The 26,502-nt window shown below is 36.4% G+C and overlaps 1 protein-coding gene and 1 pseudogene across 2 annotated transcripts in view; both read left to right on the top strand.

Moving 5' to 3' along the window:
* SPATA1 (spermatogenesis associated 1) overlaps positions 1-26,502 on the top strand; it is a 51,580-nt gene that overhangs the window by 3,620 nt on the left and 21,458 nt on the right. For both annotated transcript variants that reach the window (XM_039246903.1, XM_039246902.1), the window contains exons 2-6: positions 5,136-5,309; positions 19,875-19,981; positions 21,371-21,488; positions 25,023-25,076; positions 25,173-25,401. In XM_039246903.1, the coding sequence (XP_039102834.1) occupies positions 5,208-5,309; positions 19,875-19,981; positions 21,371-21,488; positions 25,023-25,076; positions 25,173-25,401 (610 nt within the window). In that variant the 5' untranslated portion in view covers positions 5,136-5,207. The remainder of the gene's footprint in view (positions 1-5,135; positions 5,310-19,874; positions 19,982-21,370; positions 21,489-25,022; positions 25,077-25,172; positions 25,402-26,502) is intronic.
* LOC120241641 lies at positions 10,454-11,011 on the top strand (annotated as a pseudogene).

Below are 26,502 nucleotides of genomic sequence, written 5' to 3'. Positions count from 1 at the left end.
GCTCTGGTATTATCTGTGCAGAGCCCTGATGTGGGGCTCGAACTCACAAAATCTCGAGATTATGACCTGAGGCAAAATCAAGAGTCCGATGCTTAACCAACTGAGCCACCCAGGTGCCCCAGAGCTTTTTGATTACCAATTGAATTTTGTTATTAGTAATCAGCCTGTTCAGGTTTTTTATTTCTTTCTGATTTAATCTTGGAAGATTATATGTTTTTCTATGAATTTATTTCTTCTAGGTTGTCTAATTTGTTGACATATAATTTCACATAGTAGTCTCTTATAATACATTGTATTTCTGTGATAAAGCTTGTTACTTCTCTTTCATTTCTGATTTTATTGAGTCCTCTCCCTTTTTTCTTGATGAATCTGGCTAAAGTTTTATTAATTTTGTGTGTCTTTTCAGAGGACTCACTCAGTTTTAGTTTCACTTGATTTTTTTTTTTTTTTTTTTTGCATCTTTCATTTGTTTTCACTCTGATAGGATTTCCTTTCTTCTCTGGTTCCTTTAGGTGTAAGGTTAGATTGTTCTGAGATTTTTCTTGTTTCTTAAGGCAGAGCTATATCATTATAAACTTCCCTCTTAGAACTACTTTTGATACATCCCCAAAATTTTGAACCATGACGTTTCCATTTTTGTCTTCTAGTTTTTTGATTTCCTGTTTGATTTCTTTATGACTTATTGGTTGTTTAGTAATATGTTTTCAAATCTCCACATTTGGGTTTTTTCTTTTTCCTTTTTTTTTTTTTTGGTAATTGATTTCTAGTTTCATATTCTTGTGGTCAGAAAAAATGATTGATTTTATTTCAGTCTTCTTAAATTTATTGAGACTTGTTTTGTGGCCTAACATGATCAATTCTAGAGAAGTTCCGTATGCACTTGAAAAGAATGTATATTCTGCTGTTTGGGGATGGAATATTCTATATATGTCTGTTAAGTTCATATGTTCTAATGTGTAATTCAAAGCCAGTCTCTGTATTTTCTGTCTGGATGATCTATCCATTGATGTAAGTGGGGTGTTAAAGTTCCCTACTATTCTCATATTACTGTCAATTTCTGCCTTTATGTCTGTTCATATTTTTTATATATATATATATATAAGCACTCCTATATTTGCACAGATATTTACAATTGTTATATATTTGTGCTGTATTGATCACTTTATTATTACTTAATGCCCTACTTTGTCTCTTGTTACAGTCCTTGTTTAAAATCTATTTTTCTGATAAAAGTATTGCTACCACAGCTTTTTTTTTTTTTTTTACTTCATTTGCATGGATATCTTTCTATCCTTTTACTTTCAGTCTGTTTGTGTCTTTAGGTATGAAGTGAGTGAGTTTCTTGTTGGCAACATTGGAGGGTTGTTTTTTTATCCATTTTGTCACCCTGTGTTTTATCTGGAGCATTTAGTCCATTTACATTTCAGGTAATTATTGAGGGGCACCTGGGTGGTTCAGTCGGTTAAGCATCGGACTGGCTCAGGTCATGATCTCACAGTTCAGGGCTTCGAGCCTTGCATTGGGCTCTGTGCTGACAGCTCAGAGCTTGGAGCCTGCTTCGGATCCTGTATCTGCCTCTCTCTCTCTGCCCTTCCCCAGTTTGTGCCCTCGCTTGCTCTCTCTCTCTCTCTCTCCTAGAAATAAATAAACATTAAATATTTTTTCAAATAAAGTAATTATTGATAGGTATGTACTTACTAAAATTTTCTTCATTGTTTTCCAGTTTATTCTCTATTCCACTCTTCTCTTGCATTCTTCCCTTGTAATTGATAACTTTCTTTAGTGTTCTCCTTTGTCTTTATATTTGTGTATCCGTTACAGGTTTTTGGTTTGCGGTTATGAGATTCATATATAACATCCTAAATAATATAGCAGTCTATGGTAAGTTGATGGCTGCTTAAGCTTGAAAACATTTTAGAAGCATTACATTTTTTTCTTTTCCCCTTCACATTTTATGTATATGGTATCACATTTTTCACCTTTTTATTTTGTGAATTCTTTGCCTTTTTTTAAAGATATAATTGTTTTTACCACTTTTGTTATTTAAACTTCATACTAGGTTTCTAAGTGAATGATTGACTACCTTTACTGTATGTTTGCTTTTACCAGTGAAATTATATCCTTTTATAATTTTCTTCTAGTTATGGCCTTTTCTACTTTAAGAAGTCCCTTTGACTTTTCTTGTAAGGTTAGTGGTGATGAACTCCTTTAATTTTTGTTTGTGTGGGAGACTCTATCTTTTCTTCAATTGTGAATGATGACCTTGCCAGGTACAGTATTTTTGGTTGTATTTTTTTCTCCCCTTTTAGTGCTTTGAATATATCATACCAAACCCTCTAGCCTGCAGAGTTTCTGCTGAAAAATCAGGTGATAGATTGCCTTATAGGGTTTTCCTTGTATGTAACTCGTTGTTTTTCTCTTGTTACATTTGAAATTCTCTCTTAATCTTCAGCTTTTGATGTTTTAATTATTAGAGGCTTGATGTGGACTTTTTTGGGTTTATTTTATTTGGGATTCTGTCTCTGCTTACTGGGACTACATCTCTGTTTTCTTATCCAGGTTGAGGAAGTTTTCAGCTATTATCTATTCAAATAAGTTTTCTGCCCCCTTCTCTTTCTTTTCTCCTTATGGGATTTCTACAATGCAGATGTTAGTATGTTTGATATTGTTCCAGAGTTCTCTTAAAATTTCCTCATTTTTAAAAATTCTTTTCTCTTTTTGCTGTTCAGCTTGGATACTTTTCATTACTTTGTCTTCCAGGTTACTGAATCCCTTATTGTTTCCCTCTAGTGTATTTTTCATTTCAGTTATTATATTCTTCAACTCTGGCTGGTTCTTTTGAATATTTTTATCCCTTTCATGGGATATTTTTTCACTTGGTTTATTCACTCTTTTCTGCAGACTGGTGAGCATCTTTTTGACCATTACTTTGAACTCTTTATTAGCTAGGTTGCTTATCTTCATTTCATTTACTTCTTTCTATGGTTTTGTTTTCATTTAGACAAATATCATTTCATTGAGACCACATTTCTCTGTCTCCTCATTTTGTTTCATTTTTTGTGTTTGTTTCTATGAATTAGGTGAAAGAGCAATTTCACCTAGTCTTGAAGGAATGATGTTGCATAGGAACCATCCCTGTATAGTCTGCATATGCTTGGTGGCTTTGGCTGGAGCTGGAGTGGGCACAGACTGGGAGTTCTGTAGCACTCTGTATCAGGGCCACCCCAGTGGGATGGGTAGAGCTGAAGTAGGCATGGGGTGGCAGTATCTTGTGTTTTCAGCACTAGGTCATCAAGTGCCAGAAATTTTTAAGCTTGATTTTCAGTTCTGCTGCTTCCTCCCAAAGTCATTTTGGGAAAATGCTGTGAAAGTACAATAGGTGGTTCTCTTTAAAGTACAGATCAGATCAAAGATGACAGGTAGGTGATTATCTACAAGCACTTACTCCCTCTCAAACCCATAACTGACTAATGATAATCTATTTTTGAAGATATTGAATCTTGAGTTCTTTCTCCCTGTTCTGATTTCTAAGGTCTCATCTTTACATGCCATGCCATTTTATTGTCCAGCATTTAGTATTCAGCACTGATCCAGTCAGAAATGACAAAGGAAGTTATTGAAAATATGGCTTCTTTGCTATACCTTTAGAAGGGATAATGTAATTAGGCAGTTTACCTGAGGACAGTATTAAAGCAGGTCTTGGTTAATGATTTGAGTTTGCTTAATTAAAACTTTGTTCTGAATGAAAATGTGAAGTTTTTTTAATGTTTATTTATTTAGAGAGAGAGAGAATGTGCACATATGTACAATGGGGAGGGGCAGAGCAAGAGGGAAAGAGAGAATCCCAAGCAGGCTTAATGCTATCAGCACAGAACCCAATTTGGGCTCCATCTCATGAACCATGAAATAATGACCTGAGCTGAAATCGAGAGTCAGATGCTTACCCAACTGAGCCAACCAGGTACCCCCAAAATGACCAGGTTTTAATGCATCCACAAAAATTAACAATCCCAGCCTCCCAGTTTTCACATCAGTAGCAATTTGCATGCCCATGGACTGTAATTCTTATTGGTTATTACAAATAATTTTTATGTAATCAGATACATATATGGTAATATCCTTATTTAGGTTTGTAACAGAGGCTAATATTCCTACAATGGCAGAAGGAGCCTTTGGATGGGTATAGAAATGGAAATATCTAAATAGTTGAAAAAATACTAATGTAATTAAAATAATGCTTGAGATGGTTAAAATAACAAATCACATTTTAAGTTTTAATTATTTTAAGAAATTTGCACAGGAAGTAATATATGAAACTAACTTGATTTAAAAGAGGCTATATCCCAGGATGTATCTTTTTAAGTTTGATATCATTAGAATCATTAGTGGTCTCTGATATGATTTCATAGAGCTGTAATCAGTACCAAATAACAGATTTTAAATTTTGTTGGACATACTATTTGAATATTAATCAAGATGGAGCAATGCTTTGAAAGCTTGAAAAGGCTTCTGTTCTGGTATTGGCATCACATTGTATCGTTAAGGATTGTCCTACCTTGATAATTCCTTTTTAGAGTAATTCAGCTACCTTTTCAATTTTTATTATATATTTATATAATTTAAATGCTATTGTGTATTCTTGTAAACTTTAAATCCTCTGAGAAAAATACAGAAAACACACAAACATAGCTTAAAGTACTTAAATACTGGTATTTTCATATGGAATAATTATTCACATTTATTGTTGAGGTATCAAGCCCAGGAATATATCTTTATGGTAAAACGGTTTTCATCCTATAGCCATTTGCACAAATTTAGTCTTTCTACTTCCAGAAACATACTTCTACTTTATGTAAAATACCATATATCTTTAATTTTCAACCTTGAGAAAATTGTTTAGAATAGTAAAATATGCCCTGGTCACAAGTCTATTATAATGTAACTTAACACTTTATTTAGTTGTATGGGATATATACATATCCCATTGATATATGTATAAATATATATATATATATATATTTACTAGTAATAGATTTTTTAAATTATTATAATGAGATTGTGAACATTCCTAAGTTTTCATTTTCAGCCTATTTTAAAGATTCTTGTGTTTTTCTTTTCACTTTTTTAATGAACAGAGACCAGAAATGAGTGGAATGCTATCTTAAACAAGTGAAAAATCTGTTCTAACCTTTACAAATACTACTTAAATGAAGAAAGAGAAAAAACCCCACAAAATTCCAACTGGTAATTACCCTGTTCAGACATTGGTGAATATGTCCCTCAGTCCAAGCCGACCTTCCTCATCAGAGGTAAGAAAATCTTTTAAACTAAAATATAAGAAAATATAAGAAAAGCTTGCTTAAAGCAAAAATACGGATTATATAAGGTATTAGATACATATTTTTTAATGTTATTATTTATTTTTGAGAGAGAGACAGAGTGTGAGCCAGAGAGGAGCAGAGAGAGATAGAGAGGGAGACACAGAATCTGAAGCAGGCTCCCAGCTCTGAGTTAGCTGTCAGCATTGAGCTGACGGGGGCTCAAAACTCACAGACCGTTAGATCATGACCTGAGCTGAAGTCCCACGATTAACTGACTGAGCCACCCAGGCACCCTTTAAAAAGTATATGATATTAACTCCACCGTGTATCCCATTGTCTGAGTACAGTTATTTTATTCCAGTTCTTTTATCTGTAGTTCATTTCCTCTAAGTACTCTTGATTATATTGGGTTTCCCAGTGCATTGATCCTATCACCTGTGTGTTTTTGTTTGTCTGTTTTATTCCTTACCTTGTGATACCCTCCATAGTTTAAATACCATAGAGCAGTCTGGATTACTCTTTTTCTGACACTTGACTCCTTACCCCTCTCTCATTTCATTATACTGCTTGGCAAAACAAAAACCTTGGTTAATCTAATTCTTCATCTATGCTATACCTGTGCCTAAAAGGGAACATGGCTAGAGAAAAGTATACCAACATGAACACTGTTCTCACTTTAAATTCAGTACCATGAATCTCAACTAGAACCTTTTACTGGCAGGCAGACTGTCTTCCACTCACTCATTTACTTTTCTACTGTTCTAGACAACTATTTTATACCTTCTCAAACTCCCAGTACCTTCTCCCCATTTTCTGTTTAAACCAGCTGTAATCAAATTTTCACTCCAATACTGCACCAAAATTGCTCTTGTTAAATTCACCTCTATGTTACTAAATCTGTTGTTTAATTCTTATCCCACATATTTTTGGTCTATTCTGTATGCAACAGTTGACACTGTTGATCACTCTTATTTGACATAATTCATTCACTTGGCATTTCACATACACATCTTGGTTTTCCTTCTGCTTTTCTTGTTCATTTTCAGTCTTCTTTGCTGGGTTTTCTTCTTCCTAATCTCTTAATATTGGAGAATTTCAGGCAGCAGCTCTTTGTTTCTTCTCCATCTGCACTCATTCAATATAAAAGCTTTAAATACCAACTTTATGCTAAGGATTCCCAAATTTATATCCCCAATCTAGTCTTCTTTCCCAAACTGCAGATTCATATTTTCAGCTTCCATCCCACATGGCTGGCCAATAGGCATCTTAAAATTAGCATCTCAAACTGAACTGCGGATCCTTTCCACCTCCCCTAAACATGTTCTACCCATGACTTTCTCCATCTCAAGTGATAGCAAATCCATCCTTTGAGTATGTGAGGCCAAATTTCCTAGAGTCATTTTTTCCTCTCAAAATTCAAGCTTCAAATTATATAAAAATCTGACCATTTCCCATCACCTCTATTGCTAGTACATTGGAGTGGGCCACCATCATCTCACACTTTAATTATTCAGATAGCATCATAACATTCCATTTTCTTGTCCCTTGTGGTCTATTCTATTAACCCTTTAATAGTTATTGAATATAGCAAAATTTAGAAGTAGTATTTTATATGTGTCCTAATGAGAAGCAAAATGAAATACAGAGCACCATTTATAAAATATTCTTGCCCCCAGCTGACTAATTTGTGTCAGTTGAAGGCTGACAAGAGAGAAGGCTTCATTTCAAAAAGCTTGTGGAATAAGGTTGCCTGGGAAGACGGTGGAGTCGGAGGACCCTAAGCCTGCTTCATCCCATGGATACAACTAGATAACAAACCAGTGTAAATAGCTCAAATGACCTAAGAAAGACAGGCAGAACAAACTCTGCAACTAAGGTAGGGAAGAGGCCACGTCAAAGGAGGTAGGAAAGTCAAAGACAGGGTCTGGAAGCAAAAGGGACTGTGGCCATCTTTGGTGGGGAGGGAGCCAGTGGTGTGGAGAAGGGCAGAAAACAGACTTTCACACTGGGGAACCCATGAACAGAGAGGATGAATCCTCATAATATTTGCCTTTGAAAATGAGAGGGGCTAAATTTCTTGAGTTCTCACAATCAGAGGGACTTAAAACCTGGAATCTTAAAAAATCGGCATACTCGGCTCTGGGAGAGTATAGAGGGGAGAAGAAAGTGGAGTTCCTGCCCATAAAGAGGACTACAAATAGTCCATACAGATACAAGATAGAACCAGCAGTTTGAAAAATGTCAGGGAAAGTGGGAGGGAAAGTGATTTGTCATCACAGAGTGTGGCCCAGAGACATAGGGATCACCAAGAGATGCCTCCAGGAAAAGGAGCTGGCAGGCACCATTTCCCTTCCCTGTCTGCCCCCCTCCTGAATAAATAGTGGCCACCTGTGGGAACCACCGCGGTACCTACGCTCCTTACCTAACTTGCTTGCACTGAGCCCTGCCTCCTCATGCTTTGGCAGATCAGCCCTTCCCAGTCACACCTACCTCAGTCCTGGCGCTGCAGATTTCGCCCCCAGAAGACTGGCACAAACCCTGCCAACACCAAATCTGCTGACACGTACATTTTGCAGGGCCTCTCTTCTGGCAGCAGGAGGAGCAGATCCCATTTCACAAGCAGACTACTACACACCTTGTTAAAATCTATGCCACTCCTGCTGAGGACCGCAAGCGGCAAAAAGATCCTCTGTAGGTAACTGGACTGAAGGAAAAATATGCCAAGACTCAATAGCAGAGCACATGCAATGCACATAGGAAACATTCCCTGAAACACCAGGCCCTGAGCAATAGGGGACACAGCACTGGAGGGCACTATAAGACCTCTTCTTCACAAGACTATTACTTTAAGAGCAAGAGAAGTAGCTGACTTTCCTAACAGACATTGAAAGTGGGACAAAATAAGGAGACAGAAATATCTCCCAAATGAAAGAACAAGACAAGCCACCAAGAGAAACCAAAGCAAAACAGATGAAAGTAATATGTTTGATAGAGAATTTAAAGTAATGATCATAAAGATACTTCCTAGACTTGAGAAAAGAGTAGAGGGCATCACTGAGACCCTTAACAAGGAGATTAAAAAAAGAGAGATGAAGAACACAGTAAATGAAATTAAAAATACATTTGATGGAATAAATACCAGGCTAGATGAAGCAGAGGAACAAATTAGTGACCTGGAAGACAAGTAATGAAAAGTAACCAAGCTGAGCAAAGGAGAGGAAAGAAAACTGAGAATAGTCTAAGGGAACTCAGTGATTCCATCAAGCATAATAATATTCATATTATAGGGATTTCAGAAGAAGAAGAGAGATTGGGGGTAGAAAATTTATTTGAAGAAATAGTAGCTGAAAACTTACCTATTCTAAGGAGAGAAACAGATGTCCAGATCCAGGAGGCACAGAGAACCTTCCAAAAATTCAGCCCAAGAAGGTTCCACATCAAGACACATAGTAATTAAAATGGCAAAAAGTGGTGATAAAAAAATGTTAAAGCAACAAAGGAGGGGGGAAGACTATTAAATATAAGGGAAATCCCATAAAGCCATCAGTGAATTTGTGAGCAGAAGTTTTGTAAGCCAGAAGGGAGTGGGATAATATATTCAAAGTGGTAAAAGGGAATATCTACAACCAAGAATATCCAATCCAGCAAAGCTATCATTCAGAATAAAAGGAGAGAGAGTATCTCAGACAAAATCTGATGGAGTTCATAATCACTAAACCAGCCCTACAAGGAATATTAAAGTGGACTCTTTGACTGGAAAAGGAAGACCATAAGTGAGAGTATGAACTGTAGAAAGCACAAAAGCAGTAAAAATATTTGTTTTATAATACTGATATTATAAATATTATCAAAGGACTTAAAAAGCATGTAAAATATGACCCCATATACCTAAAACGGGGTGAGGGGGTAAAAATGGGTTGACTTAAGTGGCCATCAACTTGATATAGACTACTGTATGCAGAAGATGTTATATACAAAACTAATGGTAACCATAAATCAAAAGCCAGTAATACATATGCAAAGAATAAAGAGAAAGGAATCCAGTCCATCACTAAAGAATGCCAACACACTATGAAAGACAGCAAGAGAAGGATCAGAGAAAATATTTAGAAATAACCATAAAACAAATAACAAAATGTTGATAAATACATACCCATAAATAATTACCTTGAATGCAAATGGACTAAATGCTCTTATCAAAAGACATACAGTGACACAGTGGATAAAATAACAAGACCTATCAATATGCTGCCTACAAGAGATTGATTTCAGACCAAAAGACACCTACAGGTTGAAAGTGAGGGGATGGAGAAGTATCATGCAAATGGACGTCAAAAGCAAGTTGGGGTAACAATACTTACATTGAACAAAATAGACTTAAAACAAAAATTGTAATGTGATAAGGAAGAACACTATATAATAATATCTGTGTACCCAACATAGGAGCACAGAAATTCATAAAACAGTTAATAACAAACAAAAAAGAAATAATTGATAATACAATAATAGTAGGGCACTTTAACATCCCGCTTACATCAACAGACAAACCATCCAAATAGGAAATCAACAAAGGAACAGTGGCTTTGAATGACATGCTGGACCAGATGGATTTAACAGATATATTCAGAACATTTATCCTAAAACAGCAGAGTACACAGTCTTTTCAAATGCACACAGAACGCTCTCCAGAATAGATCAAATATTCAGTCACAAAAGATGTCTCAACAAATTTAAAAAAATCAAAGTCCTACCATGCATCTATTCTGATCACAATGCTCTGAAATTAGAAAACCACAGGAAAAAAAATCTGTAAAGAGAGCAGCAAATGCTTGGAGGTTAAAATAGTGTGCTGCTAAATAATGAATGAATCAACCAAGAAATTAAAGAAGTCAAAAATTACATGGAAACAAAGTTGAAAAGACAATGGTCCAAAATCTTTGGGCTGCCTCTAAAGTGGTCCTAAGAGGGAAGTTCATAGCAATACAGACCTACCTCAAAAGCAAGAAAAATCTCAACCTAACCTTACACCTAAAGGATCTAGATAAAGAACAAAACCCAAACATCGCTAAAGCAAGGAAATAATAAAGATTAGAACAGAATAAATGATATAGGCAGCCATTGCCGCAACCATGATGTTGAAATAAAAGAAGCAGAAGCAGCAGCAGCAGTGGCTGTCACTGCAGCAGCCCTGCTGCCAGAGTGGGAAGAGACTGGAGATAAAGAGAATAGGAGTCTTATTGGACCACCCAGCCTTCTGGGTTCTACCCCCGTAGCCAATGGAAAGCTTGGTGACCAAGTCAGCTCTTCACAGAGGTCCTCCAGGATCAAGGGGATAAATGACTCCACCACTGCTGAGTCTCCCACCTCCTCCCTGGGGCAGAGGCCCAATCTGGGGAGACCTAGGCCCCCGATGTGGACTATGTGGTTGTGGTTGGTGGAGGACCAATACTGAACCTCCTTTTCCTGGACCAATCCATGGGGATCCTTTCAGGGGAGGCTTTCACAAAGAGCAGAGAAATCCTTGAAGGCTCAAAAGTTGGTCTCTTATCAAAAATACCTGCCCACGCAAGGATGGCCCCCAAGTTATGGAAGATAGATCCTAACACCCTGTCTGCCGACACTTTGCCTAAAAGGGCCACTGTCAATATGAGGACCTCGGCCATCTGGGCATCAATGGACCTCCTCTGTGAGACTGTGCCTTCCCATCCAGACTGGAGGGAGCCCTCTGTGACCTACCAGCCATGTGTTTCTCTGTAGCCCTATGATGGCTCCTATGAGGCTGTTTCACCCACCACCCTCAGTCAGTGACACCCACCCCCATTCGTCACCTCCCCATTTAGGTTCCAGAGTTGAGTTTCATCACTGTGCCCAGTGTGTGGTCTTTCTCCTGATCCAGCCTCCAGAGACTTGCCTTCAGGACCCCATCTTTGGTCCCTTCATCTGCCTCCTAGATCCTCTTCCCCCTCACCAACTGACTGCTGATCAGGTAACCTCTTTGATGCTGTTTCTTGTGCATCTGTCCACCTACCCTCTGATACTGCCCTCAACTCCTGAGAGCCCTGGAGCAGTTTCCTACCATACCTTTCTAGCTGCTTAAGTCCTTTTTATGTGACAGCCCTTACCCCCAAAGTTGCCAGTTGCTCTGTGAAACTCACCAGATTGACCTAGGGTCAAGTATGGATGACTGGTGCAGTTACTCCCTGAAAAACCACTCTCCCTGCCTTTGGATTTTGTAGTTTCTGTGTCAGTAGCATGATCTCCACTGCTCTCTGGTCTGTGACCACTGTGTTTTGTGAAACTATGCATCCCTTCATACATAGCCTCTCAGTGTCCATGGCTTTGTGACTTCCCAACACTAGAGTAAATTTTTCTGCCAAAACGAGCGAGACTCGGTGGCTTCTAGACTTTTCCTACCTCCCAACGTGGGAGAATTATGAAACTTTCTGCAAGATAGCCTCCCTAGTTTCTCCATCCTGGTGTCAGTTTTTCTGGGTTTGACACAAGTCCATGAGATGTCTTCTAAAGCTTCTGACAGGCTGCCCTATCTCCTTTCCAGCCCACTTTAGACAGTGTCATTGTGAGGCCACCAGCCCTTTCATCGGAATTCTGTAAATCTCCACCCAGCCTACCTTTGGGTAGAACCTGGACAGTACTCTCACCCTCATCTAACCTTCTTCCCTGCATCCCTGGCACTGGTTGTTTTCTGTGAAAATGGCAGTGAACAGGCTCAGTTTTGAACTGGCCATGAGGAAATGGGTCAGGAGTTGTGTGGGCAAGAGGGAAGGATGAGAGCCAATTGATAACAGAGAAGAAATTTTTTTCTTTTTAACATTTTTATATTAATAATCTAGTAGACACAAGCAAAGAAAGAAAAAGATATAAAATCAAAATCAATAGAATAGATCAATGAAACCAGGAGCTATTTCTTTGAAAAGACCAACAAAATTGATAAACCTCTAACAAGATTGATTTTAAAAAAGGAGAGGACCCAAATCAACAAAATCACTAATGAAAAAGGAGAAATAACAACCAATACCATAGAAGTACAAACACTTGTAATAATATTATGAAAACCTATACACCAACAAATTGGATAACTTAAATGAGAAAATTTCTATAAATGTAACTTACCAAAACTAAAGCAGGAAAAAATAGAAAATTTGACCAGATCCATTAACAGCAATGAAACTGAATCAATAAAAAAAATTAAAAAAAAAAAAAAACCTCCCAAAAAACAAAGTCCAAGACTTGATGGCTTCACAGGCAAATTCTATCAAACATTTAAGGAGTTAATACCTATTCTTCTCAGACTATTTCAAAAAATACAAGAGGAAGGAATACTTCCAAATTCATTCCGTGAAGCCAATATCACCTTGATATCAAAATAGACATCAGGAAAAAAGAACTGTAGGCCAATATATCTCATGAATATAGATGCAGAAATCCTCAACAAACTATTAGCAAACTAAATCTAACAGTACATTTAAAAAAATCATATAACACCATCAAGTGGGATTTATTCCTGGCACGCAAGAGTGATTCAATATTCATAAAACAGTAAACATGATACATCAATAAGAGAGGGTAAAACCATATGATCATTTCAATAGATGCAGAAAAAGCATTTGAAAAAGTACAAGATCCATTCACGACAAACTCCCTGCAAAGTAGGTTTAGAGTGTACATACCTCAACATAATGAAGGCCTTATATGAAAAACCTATAGCCAACATCATACTCAATGGTGAAAAACTGAGAGCTTTTCCCCTAAGATCAGGAACAAGATAAGGAATCCATTCTCACCACTTTTATTCAACATAGTACTGGAAGTCCTGGCCACAACAATTAGACAACATAAATAAAAGTCATCCAAATTGGTAAGGAAGAAGCATAATTTTCACTATTTGCAGATGAAAACCCTAAAGACTCCACCAAAAAAACTACTAGAAGTCATAAATCAACAAAGTCTCAGGATACAAAATAAATGTATAGAAATCTGTTCCATTCTTGTATACTAATGAAGCAGCAGAAAGTGAAATTAAGAAAACAATCCCATATACAGTTGCACCAAAAACACTGAAATATCTAGGAATAAACTAAAGCAAAGAGGTGAAAAACCTGTACTGTGAAAATCATGGAACACTGATAAAAGAAATTCAAGAAGACATGAAGACATCCCATGCTCCTAGGTTAGAAGAGCAAATATTATTAAAATATCCAAACTACCTAAAGCAATCTACAGATTTAACACAGCCCCCATCAGAATACAAATAGCAATTTTTAATAAGCCCCTTTCAAATGGTTTCTTGCTTATGTTTATTTATTTTGAGAGAGGGAGTAAGAGCGAGCAGGAGGGAGGGGCAGATAGATGAGAGAGAATCCTAAGCAGTCTCTGTGCCCCCAGCCCAGAGCCCAACACAGGGTTTGAACTCACAGATTGTGAGATAGTGACCTGAGCTGAAACCAAGAGTCAGGTGCACAATCAACTGAGCCACCTAGGTGCCCCATCAATAGTGTTTTTCACAGAACTAGGACAAACAGTCCTAAAATTTGTAAGGAACCACAGAAGTCCTCAAATAGCCAAAGCAATCTTGAGAAACAAAAACAAAACTAGAGGAAGCACAATTCCAGATTTCAAGTCATGTTACAAAGAAGTAGTAATTAAAGCAGTATGGTATGGACCTAAAAATAGACACCTAGATCAGTGGAATAGAACAGGAAACCCAGATATCCATTATTATATGGTTACTTAATCTTCAACAAAGAAGTGAATATTTAGTGAAAGAACAGTTTCTTCAACAAATGGTTTGGGAAAACTGGACAGCCACATGGAAAAGAATGAACCTGAATCACTTTCTTTTACCATACAAAAAATAAACTTAAAATGGACTAAAGACCTAAATATGAGACCCGAGACCATAAAAATCCCAGAAGAGAGCCCAGGCAGTAATTTCTCTGACATTAGCCGTAGCAGTATTTTTCTGGACATGTCTCCTCAGGCAAGGGAAACAAAGATGTATTGGGAACATCAAAATAAAAAGCTTCTGCATAGTGAAGGAAACACCTAACAAAACAAAACTCTATGGAATGAGAAAAGATATTTGCAGATGACATCTGGTAAAGGGTTAGTATCCAAAATATATAAATAACTACTATGACTCAATACCCCAAAACAAACAATCTAATAAAAAATGGGCAGAAGACATCCAAATGGTCAACAGAGGTATGAAAGGATGCTCAACATCACTCATCATCAGGGAAATGCAAGTCAAAACTACAATGAGGTATTACCTGATAACTGTCAGAATGGCTAAAATAAAAAAACACAAGAAAGCAAGTGTTGGAGAGGATGCGGAGAAGAAGGAAACCTCTTGCAGTGCTGGTGGGAATGCAAATGGGTGCAGCCACTGTGCAGAACATTATGAAGATTCCTCAAAAAATTAAAAGTAGAATTACCCTTCAATCCAGCAATCTCACTACTGGGTATTTATGCAAAGAATACAAAAACAGTCATTCAAAGGGATACATGCACCCCTGTGTTTATTACAACATCATTTACAATAGCCAAACTATGGAAGCAGCCCAAGTGTCTATCATTAGGTGATTGGATAAAAAAAATGGTTTTACATATATAGAAATAATTGTATTTACAATGTGTGCATACATACGTACAGTGGAATACTGCCATTAAAAAGAATGAAATCTTGCCATTTGCAACAACATGGATAGAGCTAGAGAGTATAATGCTTAGCACAATAAGTCAAAGACAAATACCACGTGATGCAGTTTGTATGTGCAATTTAAGAAACAAAGTAAACAAGCAAAGGAAAAAAAAAGGAGAGAGAAACAAACCAAGAAACAGACTCTTAACTATAGAAAACTGATGGTTATGGGAAAGGGGGTAGAATGAGGAAAATCAGGGATGGAGATTACAGGATACACTTTTCATGATAAAAAAAAAGATTTAAAAAAATGAAACTACACTATGCTAAAAAAGGAAAAAATCTTGCAGATTAAGATTTTTAAAGATGAGACAAACCAAATGTAATGTGTTACCCTTGATTGGATTCTAGATTGAAAGATATTCTGAGGACAAATGGACAATTAAGGAAATTTAATGTGGAATGGATATTATTTTACATTAAGGAACTGTTAATTTTCTGAAATGTGAAGGTGGTACTGTGGTTATATTAGACAAGTCCTTGTTTTTAGGAGGTGGATGTCAAAGCATTAGGATTTTATTTTCATGATATCTGATTTACTTTGAATGGTTTGTTAAGAGAGGGAGTTAGAGTATGAGGATAATTTGGTTGAGGATAATTTGGTTGTGACATCTGTCACCCCATTGATCACCAGGGTTCATCTGACTGATCTGGCTGGGTAGGTGAGTCCCCTTTCTCCCTCACAGCTCCATGTGTATCCCTCCAAAAATTGTGTGCTGGATTGAAGAGGACGACCTTCCCAATAAAGGATGACCATTTTTCAGTCAAAGGGTATATGAGTAGTCTGGTCCCCTGCTAGAACCTCCAGACAAGCTCTCAAGGTCTGATTGTAGGGGAAGGGTAGTCAAGCTTCCAAAACATCAGACACATCCAAAAAAGGTGCTGCAGGTAGCAGTTATTTAAAAATAAAGGCGGGGGTGAGGTGGGGTGGTGGAGAGTAAATGTGGCACGATGTTTACTTTTGAATCAAAGTAGTAGGTATTTGGGTATTCATAGTATTGTTCCTTTTATTTGTATGTATGTTTAGAATTTTTTTATATTAAAATAACAATATAAAATGAATCTCAGATGTACTTCTATTAAAACTCTGTATTGGCTTCCCATTCTCAAAGATGAAGACCTTACAATGGCCTGGAAGATCCTATTTAATTTGTTCCTTGTTCTCCTCATCTTTCTTACTTTATCTTTTACCACTCTCTCCCTCAGTCTCTTGGCTTTAATCACACTAGCACTTTCTTACCTTAAGACCTTTGCTTTAATTCTTCTTGGAATTTCTTTACTTCTGCATCATCACTTGGCTAATTTCTTCTTTACCTGAAGTCTGCGTAAATCTCACCTTTTCTGAGGTGCCTGGGTAGCTCAGTCAGTTGAGCAACCAACTCTTGATTTTGGCTCAGGTCATGATCTCATAGTTGTGTGATGGAGCCTGCTTGAGATTCATTCATTCATATTCATTCTCTCTCTCTCAAATTAAAAAAAAAAAAAACCCAAAACCTGAAACCTACTTCCTTTTTTATCCTCCCAGTTTTCCTCATCCTGCTCTACTTATTTTTTTTTTCAGTACTGACCACTTTCTAATGTACATATAATTTATCAGTGTTTTATATTTACTATTTATTGTTTATGTCCCTCACATGCCTGAATCTAGTCTAAATCAAATGAGTCACTTGCCTTGGGTGCAAAATTTAAGCCTCCCCTCAAAAACCCTCCACAATTAAAATAATTCAATACAAGATTTTTTTAGTGAAATATTTATGCCAAAAAAAATTCTAATAGCATTTTAAATAGAAACAGAATCTGATAGGTCATTTTGGAACCTGAGGCAAAAGGCAAAAATATGTGCCTATAAATATAATGTATTTTTAATGGTTAATAGTTTTGATGAAAATATTATTGGTAAGCTGTTTTCATGAAAGCCAGGAAAGTAAAATTATAATACATTCATGTTTTGATATAAATAGAGTATTTAACACTAAAATAGTGTTGAGTTTTAATGTATACTTTTAAAATTTTCAGTATTTTTTCAACTGCTTTGTTATTCTGGAAAAAGTTAACCATTGAGAAATTTTTTTGTCTGTTTTTTCTTTTATTTATTTTTGATAGAGCATGAGCAGGAGAGAGGCAGAGAGGGAGACACAGAATCTGAAGCAGGCTTCAGGCTCTGAGCTGTCAGCACAGAGCCCAACATGGAGCTCAAACCCATGAAATTTGAGATCATGAGCTGACCTGAAGTCAGATGCTTAACTGAGTAAGCCACCTGGGCACCCTAAGAAATGTTTGCTTTTTTTTGACATTTATTAATTTTGAGAGACAGAAAGAGAGCACAGGCAGGGGAAGGGCACAGAGAGAGAGAGACATAGACTCTGAAGCAGGTTTCAGGTTCTGAGCTGTCAGCACAAAGCCCAATGCAGGGCTCAAACCCACGAATCATGAGATCATGACCTGAGCCCAAACTAAGAGTCTGACACTTAACCAAATGAGCCCCCAGAAATGTATTTTTTTAATATTGAGGTTCATAGTTTTCCTTTTGCCTCAGGTTCTAATAGTAGTATTAACTTCTCTCTTTATTTAAATTTTTGATATTTTGCTTATCATGAAAGTTTTGGTATTGAATAGTTGTTTTTTTTGCTTTTTTTTTTTTTTAGTGTTGTATTTATCTTGATTACTGAGGTTTTGGTGCAGCCTTAAATTTTGCACCTGAGGTGGGTGCCTCACTTGCTTCCCCCTTCTTGTCCTGATATCTCATTAGAAGGTAGAGTTATGCACAGGCAAGGATCTTTGTCTTAGTCACTGCATATCCCGAATGCCTAGAACAGTACTGCCACATGGTAGACTTTCAGTAAATATGTTTAGGGAATAAATAAACACAACTTTACTGTAAGTTATTTTACATCACAAAATGTTTCCAAGGCCAAGAAATGTTTTATTAACTATATTTTCTCTGTTTTGCCTACTTATTCAGTTATGGAATTAAATCTATACAGGCGCTTTGAATTATAGTTCATGAATTATTATAAAAATATTGACAGAATTTACTTTGTTTATAAAAACAAAGTAAAATGTTTTAGTTCAATAAATATTTTTTCTTCTATTAGTGCATTTATATAAAGGATAAGGTCATATTTACTAACAACTTCTGAAGGTTTTGCAAATATTTCTGTAGCTATTAAATATTATAATATTACTAGTATAGTGTAGGGGTGCCCGGGTGGCTCAGTTGGTTAAGCGTCCAGCTCTTGATTTGGGCTCATGCCATGATTTCACAGTTCGTGAGTTTGAGCCCAACTATTAGTTTGAGCCCACTATTAGTGCAGAGCCTGCTTGGGATTCTCTCTCTCCCTCTCTCTCTATTCCTGCCCTGCTTGTACTCTCTCTCTCAAAATAAATCAATAAACTTAAAAATAGTATAGTGTCAGCTATGAATAGTTACTTAGGGAATTATCTTTTAAATGCACTGATGTCCAAAATACAGCATATGGCAAACTTCACATCAGATCTGTACACACATCAAATGTATAGAAGTAATTTACTTGGTCTATAAAGACAACTTGAGCAAAACATTCAGTTAAAAAACCAATTTCATCCCCTATAAAAATTACTAATATTAATGATAGGTCATAATCAAATTTTTTAAGTTTTACTCATATATTTAATACTGTACAGTCATTTGAGTTTTAATAGGCAATGAATAACAAACTTCATTAGACTAAAAGATAAGGCTATATTTGCCATAATTGTTCTGTTTCTGTTGTGGTAGTCTATTCATGTAAGTAGATGGATTCTAATTAAGGTTTAACAAAACATTACTAGAAAAGAAGACGGTGTTGGGGCACCTGGGTGGCTCAATTGGTTGGGCGTTTGACTTTGGCTCAGGTCATAATCTGTGGCTCACGAGTTTGAGTCCCACGTCGAGCTCTGTGCTGACAGCTCAGAGCCTGGAGCCTGCTTTGGATTCTTTGTCTCCCCGCCTCTCTGCCCCTACCCCACTTGCTCTCTGTCTCTCTCAAAAATGAACAAACAAAAAAAAGGAAATGGTATTTATTAGTTTTTTTAAGTTTATTTTATTTTGAAAGAGCGCATGAGCTAGGGAGGGGCAGAGAGAGAGGGAGTGGGAGAGAATCCTAAGCAGGCCCCACACTGTCCATGTGGAGCCGGATATGGGACTCAAACCCAGGAACCCATGAGATTATGACCTGAGTCCTAACCAGGAGTGAGGCACTTAACCCACTGTGCCACCCAGGTGCCCCAAGAAAATGGTATTAAAAGCACAGACAAACTAAGCTGATAGACATGCCCTACATAAGAACAACCATTTCTTCCCCCATCACTGTCAGGAATAGGTTCTTCCTAGAATCCTGGGAAACAAAAATATTTCCCAGACCACAGTATTCACACTTTTGCATTTGCTGAGAACTAGCAATCATCACAACTATGTTAGGGAGACAAATGTAAAGTATAAGGATTCCACAGGATCGCTACAACAGAACTGAGTAGGTGGGAATCAAGGGAAAGGGAAAGGTTGGTAATGAGAAAACTGATCTTGGTGGACTGTTATTCTTACTTCAAGCCACAGAAAGAACACCGTATGGTAAAGGTGTTAGAGCGCCTTAAGACCACATCTATGACATTGTTTCTAAGGAGAAGATGTGCTCTAAGTGCCAAGTCACCAACTTAGAATTTTGGCTCTTTGTTTCCTTTTTTGTTTGTTCAGAAAGATACATGTATTACATGTTTATTTCAATTATGTTTATTAACTTTAAAATTCTAGAGGATATCAATTCATTTTTTTCATTTTAAAGTTACTTTAACTGATGTCTTCTCAATTTATTCAGTTGGTGGAACTTCATGTTTTTTATGTCCCTGAAGGATCGTGGAACTATAAGCTAAATACCATTTCAGTAGAAGTTGTTAACAAATTCATTTCAGCTGGATTTATAAGGCAAGTATTTTGTGGTCATGTTATAATATGCCTGATAAAGCAATCTTTTTTTTTTCCTGCAGAGAAAAATGAGGGTTTTTTTGAAATTTAAGTTATAAGTGAAAAATTCTGGTCCATGTGATGGATCCACTTTCTAACTTAATACTATCAATAAATAATGCTATATAACAGTTAATAAGTACTGTAGGAACAGATATCACTTAGCCATAGCACTGCCACCCAGAAAAAAAAGTACAACTGGTATATATTACTATGGTTACAGACAAAAAGAATATAGAGAGAAATTATCTGAAGTTAGAACCTGTTGAAAAGCTGTGAATAGTGGTTAAACCAGTATATCTACAATGACTTTTTCACTGAATGGTTCAAAATAGAAACAGAATATAAGTATATGTATATGTACATTTATATGTATGTGTATGTGTATTTTCACATTCACAAAAGCATACATGACACAATTCCTTATATTCCCCATCACTTCAAGCACACTAGTCTATTTTCTGTTCTGGAACACATCAGACATGGACTTACCTCAGGACCCTTATACTTAACGGTTCTCTTAATCTAGAATGCTCTTTCTGCCCTTATGTATCGTATCTCATCTTCAGGTCTTTACTCCAATATTACTTTTTTGTTTAGAGCTTCTCTGATCACTATATTTTAAATTGTAGCTATGCTCCCTTCCCTGCTTTACTTTTCTCTACCGTACTTAGCAATGCCTTACGACTTATTTTTTTATAAAAAATAAATATTTTTCTTATTTTGTTAATTTTTTCTTTCCCACCATTAGACTGTAAAGTCTTTAAGGGCAGAGATTTTTATCTCTTTTGTTGATTGCTATATTCCCATCCTTAGAACAGTGTCTGACACATAGTGGGTGCTCAATAAATACTTGTTGGTTGAACGAATTAATTACATAATGTTTCCCATAAGATCCGAGAAAAACAAGAACTCAAAACAATAGCATAAATGATGCTTTAAGTTTTAGATGTTGAGTGATGAAGTATCCCTAATGAGCAAAGATGTAGAGTCTGACATTTGGTCATTAAAGAAATTTTTAAGCACCAGCCAATCTTGTCAAACTTCCAAAACAAATATCTGTGGGTAAAGCATTCTTTAATATATGTATAAGCTCCATAACAAAGATTTTTTAAAAATTCCTTTTCAGTACAGAAAGGATTTTTATAAATAGTATTCATCTGCATAATATTTTTTTTTAATTCCCGAAGTTTTACAAAGTGACAGGCAATAAAGAAACACAACATACTAAGCCATATATGATATATTGAATTAGTGTTTATGTTTGAGATCGCTAGACTAATGTTATCAAATTTGTAGTATAGCTGAAACCTATTTCATTCTACATAATAAGGCAATGTCATATTTCAGAGTATCTCCACACCTTACTTTACAAGCCCTGAGAGAGCGTCTTGGTGAGTTTCTTGGTGAAGATGCTGTTGCAGAAAAATTTTTATTTCTGAAATGCATTGGAAATAATTTAGCTGTGGTAAGTTTAATTACCTTTTTCCTTTTGATTAAAGAGAGCATACCTTAAGAAATTATGTTTCTTAAATGCTTATCAACTCAGCTTTTTATTTTTTAGATTTTTTAATGTTTTTTTAAAAATTTAGTTAGAGAGACAGAGAGAGAGCGAGCCGCAGAGGGTCAGAGAGAGAGGGAGACACAGATTCTGAAATAGGCTCCAGGCTCAGCTGTAAGCACAGAGCCCAACGTGGGGCTCGAACCCAGAAACCATGAGATCATGACCTGAGCTGAAGTCGGACGCTTAACCGACTGAGCCACCCAGGTGCCCCTCAACTCAGCTTCTTAACATGAGATAAGTAACCTCGATCATAATGAAATGGCAGTATTGCTGAATACATAGATCATTAAGAAATGATGGGTCATGGAACACCTGGGTGGCTCAGTTGGTTGAGCAACCAACTTCAGCTTAGTTTGTGATCTTAAGGTTCCTGAGTTCAGAGCAAGCCCTGCATCTGGCTTACTTCAGCTTAGAGCCCTTTTCAGAACTTCTGTTCCCCTTTCTCTCTACCCCTCCCCTACTCATTCTCTCTCTCCCTCCCTCTCTCTCCCAAAAATAAAATAAACATTAAAAAAAAAAAAGAGGTCTTAGTAGTGTATTATTGGACACTAAAATGATGGGTGTGCATTTCCTTGGGAAGAAAAGACAAAGTTAAAATGTGATTATATAAGTAATATGTATTCTTAAATTTAAATGATAGTGTTTAAAAACATTTTAAGTAAGTACTTGTGTTCTGGACAAAAATAGAAATTCATTGTTTGGGCCACAGCTAGCTTCATTTGGTGTGAAATGATAGGACTCCAACATATGCACATATATTTTGGGGGGTTTCAGCTATTATCTATTGAACAGTCCTGTTTGCAGTTTCTGTTTGCAGGGGTTTCTTAGTAAAGTTTCTTTAGCTGAAATTCTTTAAAAAATTTTTTTAACATTTATTCATTTTTGAGAGAGAGAGTGTGAGTGGGGGAAGAGCAGAGAGAGAGGGAGACACAGAATCTGAAGCAGGCTCCAAGCTCTGAGCTGTCAGCACTCTCTTAGAGCTATGCGGGGCTCGAACCCACGAGTGGTGAGATCATGACCTGAGCTGAAGCTGGGTGCCCAACTGACTGAGCCACCCAGGTGCCCCTCTTGAGCTGAAATTCTTAATCCTGCAAGCCATTGGATCTCAGGTTTCTGGTTTCTCATATCAACGTAAGATTTATTTATTTTTTTATCAAGACTTTCCATTTTTAGGGGCACCTGGGTGGCTCAGCTGGTTAAGCGTCAGACTTTGGCTCAAGTCATGATCTCACCGTTGGTGGGTTTGAGCCCCGCATCGGGCTCTGTGCTGACCGCTCAGTGCCTGGAGCCCGCTTCAGATTCTGTGTCTCTCTCTCTCTCTCTCTCTCTCTCTCTCTTTCTTAGAAATAAATAAAACATTAAAAAAGTAATTTAAAAAATTAAAAAATAAAAAGACTTTCCATTTTTAAACAAAAATGCAGTATATTCTTTTTCCACTCTGGTTAACATATTATGTCATTAGTATGTATTTATTTACGTGATTATTTAATATCTGACTCTGCCTTTAGACTATAGCTCCCTGTGAACAAGGACTTTATTTTATTCACTATTGTATTTATACAGTGCCTAACAAGGTGTTTAGCTCCTAAAGACATTTAAATGTTTATTGAACAATTAAATAATGAATGATAATAGAAAAAAATAGACATTTCCCTCTAGATTAGTACTATTAAGGAATTTGCTACGTGGAATTCTCAGGATCAGCAGCTAGATTTGAAGTTTTTGTCTTTTGCGTTCTATTCAGTATGACAGATTATTAATTTACTCATCTTTAAGTTTTTCTCAAAGAAGAAAAAGCAGTTCTCATAACTTTTCTTTTTCATGATATCTAAAATTACAAAATATTAATCACAGAATCTTAGGTTGGAAGGGACTTTAATAAAGGTAATTTAAGTGAACTTCCAAAGTCCTTCTAATATTTTACTGTTTTCAACAAATATTTATTGATGTTTTTCTATAAATGAGAAAAAATAATTGGATATGGATCCTGCCCTTAAAGAGTATTCAGTGTAGTAGTGGAGAGAAATTAAATTAGCATATTTTGTATATTCAGAAGAAAAAGGAATTACTTCCAGCAGGAGAAGAAGGGAGATGGAGAACTTTGACAAAGAAGAGACATTCAGTTTGGATTTTGAAAGATAAATATTTGATCTTGCAAAAATGTTGGTGGGAAAAACCTTCTGAGCAGAGAATATAGGATGAGCAGAGAAGTGGAAAAGTAGGCAACTAAGAAATAGTGGGGTTTTGTTGTGTTGTTTTTTTTTTAATTGGAACATGGTATGAAAGGAAATAGAGAGCAGGTTGTAAAGTCATTTGTTGAAGGTCTTGAATGCCAGATTAATGAGTTTTGTTTGTTTCTGAAGCATTGGAGTTTTTGATCAAAAGGTGACATGATGAGAGCCTTAAGAGACTAGAGGCAGGGATTGTAACTAGGAGACTTTTGCCGTGGTTAGGCCAGAGATAGGAGGGCCTAAGGAATAGACCGCTTCCTAGATTTCATCTACTGCTATTTTTCTCCTTGATTCTCCATTTCAACCACAAAAATTTTTGTTTGGTCCTCAAATACAGCAAACTTCATTCTGATTTATGGTCTTTGAGTTTGCCTGGAAATTACTTCCCCTTGACTTTCAATTAGCTTGCTTCCCCTTTTCATAATTCAGGTCTGAAGCTCAAGTATTATCTTTTCAAAAGGCCTTCCTCTGACCACCTAGTTTTTAGATATTCTTTTTCTTATGTTACTCTCTATTCCATCACTCTTGTTTTCATAAATCACATAGCACTTTCCTAAATCATGTTTCTTTAATCATGTTCTCGTAAGTAGAATAGCAGTTACATGAAAGCAAGGACTTCACCTTGTTTACTATTGTATCTTCTACTGTAGAGAATACTGCCTGACCCATAGTATGCCCTCATATTTGTTAAGTGAATGGATGGGTGGCTGGATGAATAACAAACAAACTCCATGGGTTATATACTAGGAAATAAAGTTTACAACATTGGACTCTGAAGCCAGATTACCTGGTTTTAAGTCCCAACTTGGAAACGTCTAGTTATAAAATCATGGGCAAGTTATTTAACTTCTCTTTGCCTTACTCTTGTTGTTTGTGAACTAATATGTGTGCCTATCACATGGAATTGTGGAGATTAACTGAGCTGTTACATGTAAAGCACTTAGAATAGTGCTTGGCATATGATGAGTCCATGCAGGTGATAACCATAGTCATTACCACGAAATGACACGCACTTTCTTTTATGTTTTGTGCAGTGAATAGAAATAGGATTATATTCTACATTTTCTAGACTCTAGCCTTAGTTATCAGTTTTTAGGTTTGATTTCTATGTCACAGATATGTGCCTTCTACAAAAAAAAAAAAGTTGGATTAAAAATCATTGCAAACATACAAAAGCTGTATTTTTTTCTCTTTTTATTGTTTCTAGGTGAAGGCAAAGCAAGAATCAGAACTGAAACTCAAGTCATTTGCCCCTCCATATGTATGTAATGTGACATTTTAAACTTAACGCTAAGTTTTTAATTTACTGTTTTTTAAATTACAAACTAATTTTTTAAAAATTTCCTATATGTTTTAGGCTCTTCAACCAGAATTATATTTGCTTCCCATAATGGATCACTTAGGAAATATTTACTCAGCATCAACGGTTTCTTTAGATGGGCGGCAGACTAATAATGGTGTTGCTGAGGCTGATGGAATAATCCACAGACCAGTTAGTGTAACTTTGGTGAAAGAAGAACCTGGAACAGATCCCAGTTTTTTACTAAATACTTTGAAAGAGCTTCTTAACAAGAATCGGGAAGAAGGTGATTTCAACTGGGATGGGAAAAACAAAGAGGTTATTATAGTACATTTTAGTAGTCAGGTCGGTGAGCAAATTCTGGGCAAATCTAGCCTTACAAATGTGGCAGTATAAGAGAAAGCTACAAGTCCATTTGGGGATTTTTAAAAATAGTTTCACTAAGGGAGAGAAAAAAAACCAATTTGAGTATTATGTTAAAAACCAAGTCAAAATATTTACAGCACATAAATAAACTCTACCTTCTTTTATAATAGTTTCAGATAGAGTTAAGGTTAAAGGAGAAAGAAGTGATTACTGCATAGAACCTTGGTATTATTGCCGTATGTGAGAAGGGTCTTAGCCACAAAAACAGTATCGAACAGAAGGAAAACGACTTTAATGGTGGGAGACATTTGTATTCAAAGAATTGTAATTTTTTACCTGATTACATTAATCAATTTACAGATAATTCAGTCCTTAAAAGGTGGTAGATGATTAAACAAAATTAAACATAGAAAGGTGAAACTATTCTCTAAGAACCTATTGAAAAAAAAATGCCTATGGGAAATAAACTGTGATGTAAAAGCAGATACATTGAATATTTATAACTGAAATGACCCTGCCCATTAATGGCAGCATCCATTACAGCTGCAAAATATACATGTTCTTAACCAGTTACATTTTTCTTCATCTTCAAGTATAACCATTCTTATATTCTAAGTTTATGCTATATCCAATAATAACTAAAACTTAGCACCTTCTTTAATCATAGGTGCATTTAGGGGCACCTGGGTGGCTTAGTCAGTTGAGCGTCCAGCTTCAGCCCAGGTCATGATCTCACACTTGTGAGTTCGAGCCCCACATAGGGCTCTGTGCTGACAGCTCAGAGCCTGAAGCCTGCTTCGCATTCTGTATCTTCCTTTCTTTCAGCCCCTCTCCACACATGCTCTGTCTCTCTCTTTCCCTGAAAAATGAATAAACCTTAAAAAAAAGTTTTTTATTTAAAAAAATTTATTTTTTTAAAAATTTATTTCTGAGAGAGACAGCATGAGCAGGGGAGGGTCAGAGAGAGAGAGAGAGAGAGAGAGAGGAGAGAGAGAGAGATACAGAATCTGAACCAGGCTCC

This window comes from Hyaena hyaena, unplaced genomic scaffold, assembly GCF_003009895.1.
Source record: "Hyaena hyaena isolate Hyena2069 unplaced genomic scaffold, ASM300989v1 scaffold_286, whole genome shotgun sequence".
NCBI classification, from domain to species: Eukaryota; Metazoa; Chordata; class Mammalia; order Carnivora; family Hyaenidae; genus Hyaena; species Hyaena hyaena.
Note: the sequence above shows the minus strand (reverse complement) of the source record. Positions and strands in the feature narration are given on the sequence as shown.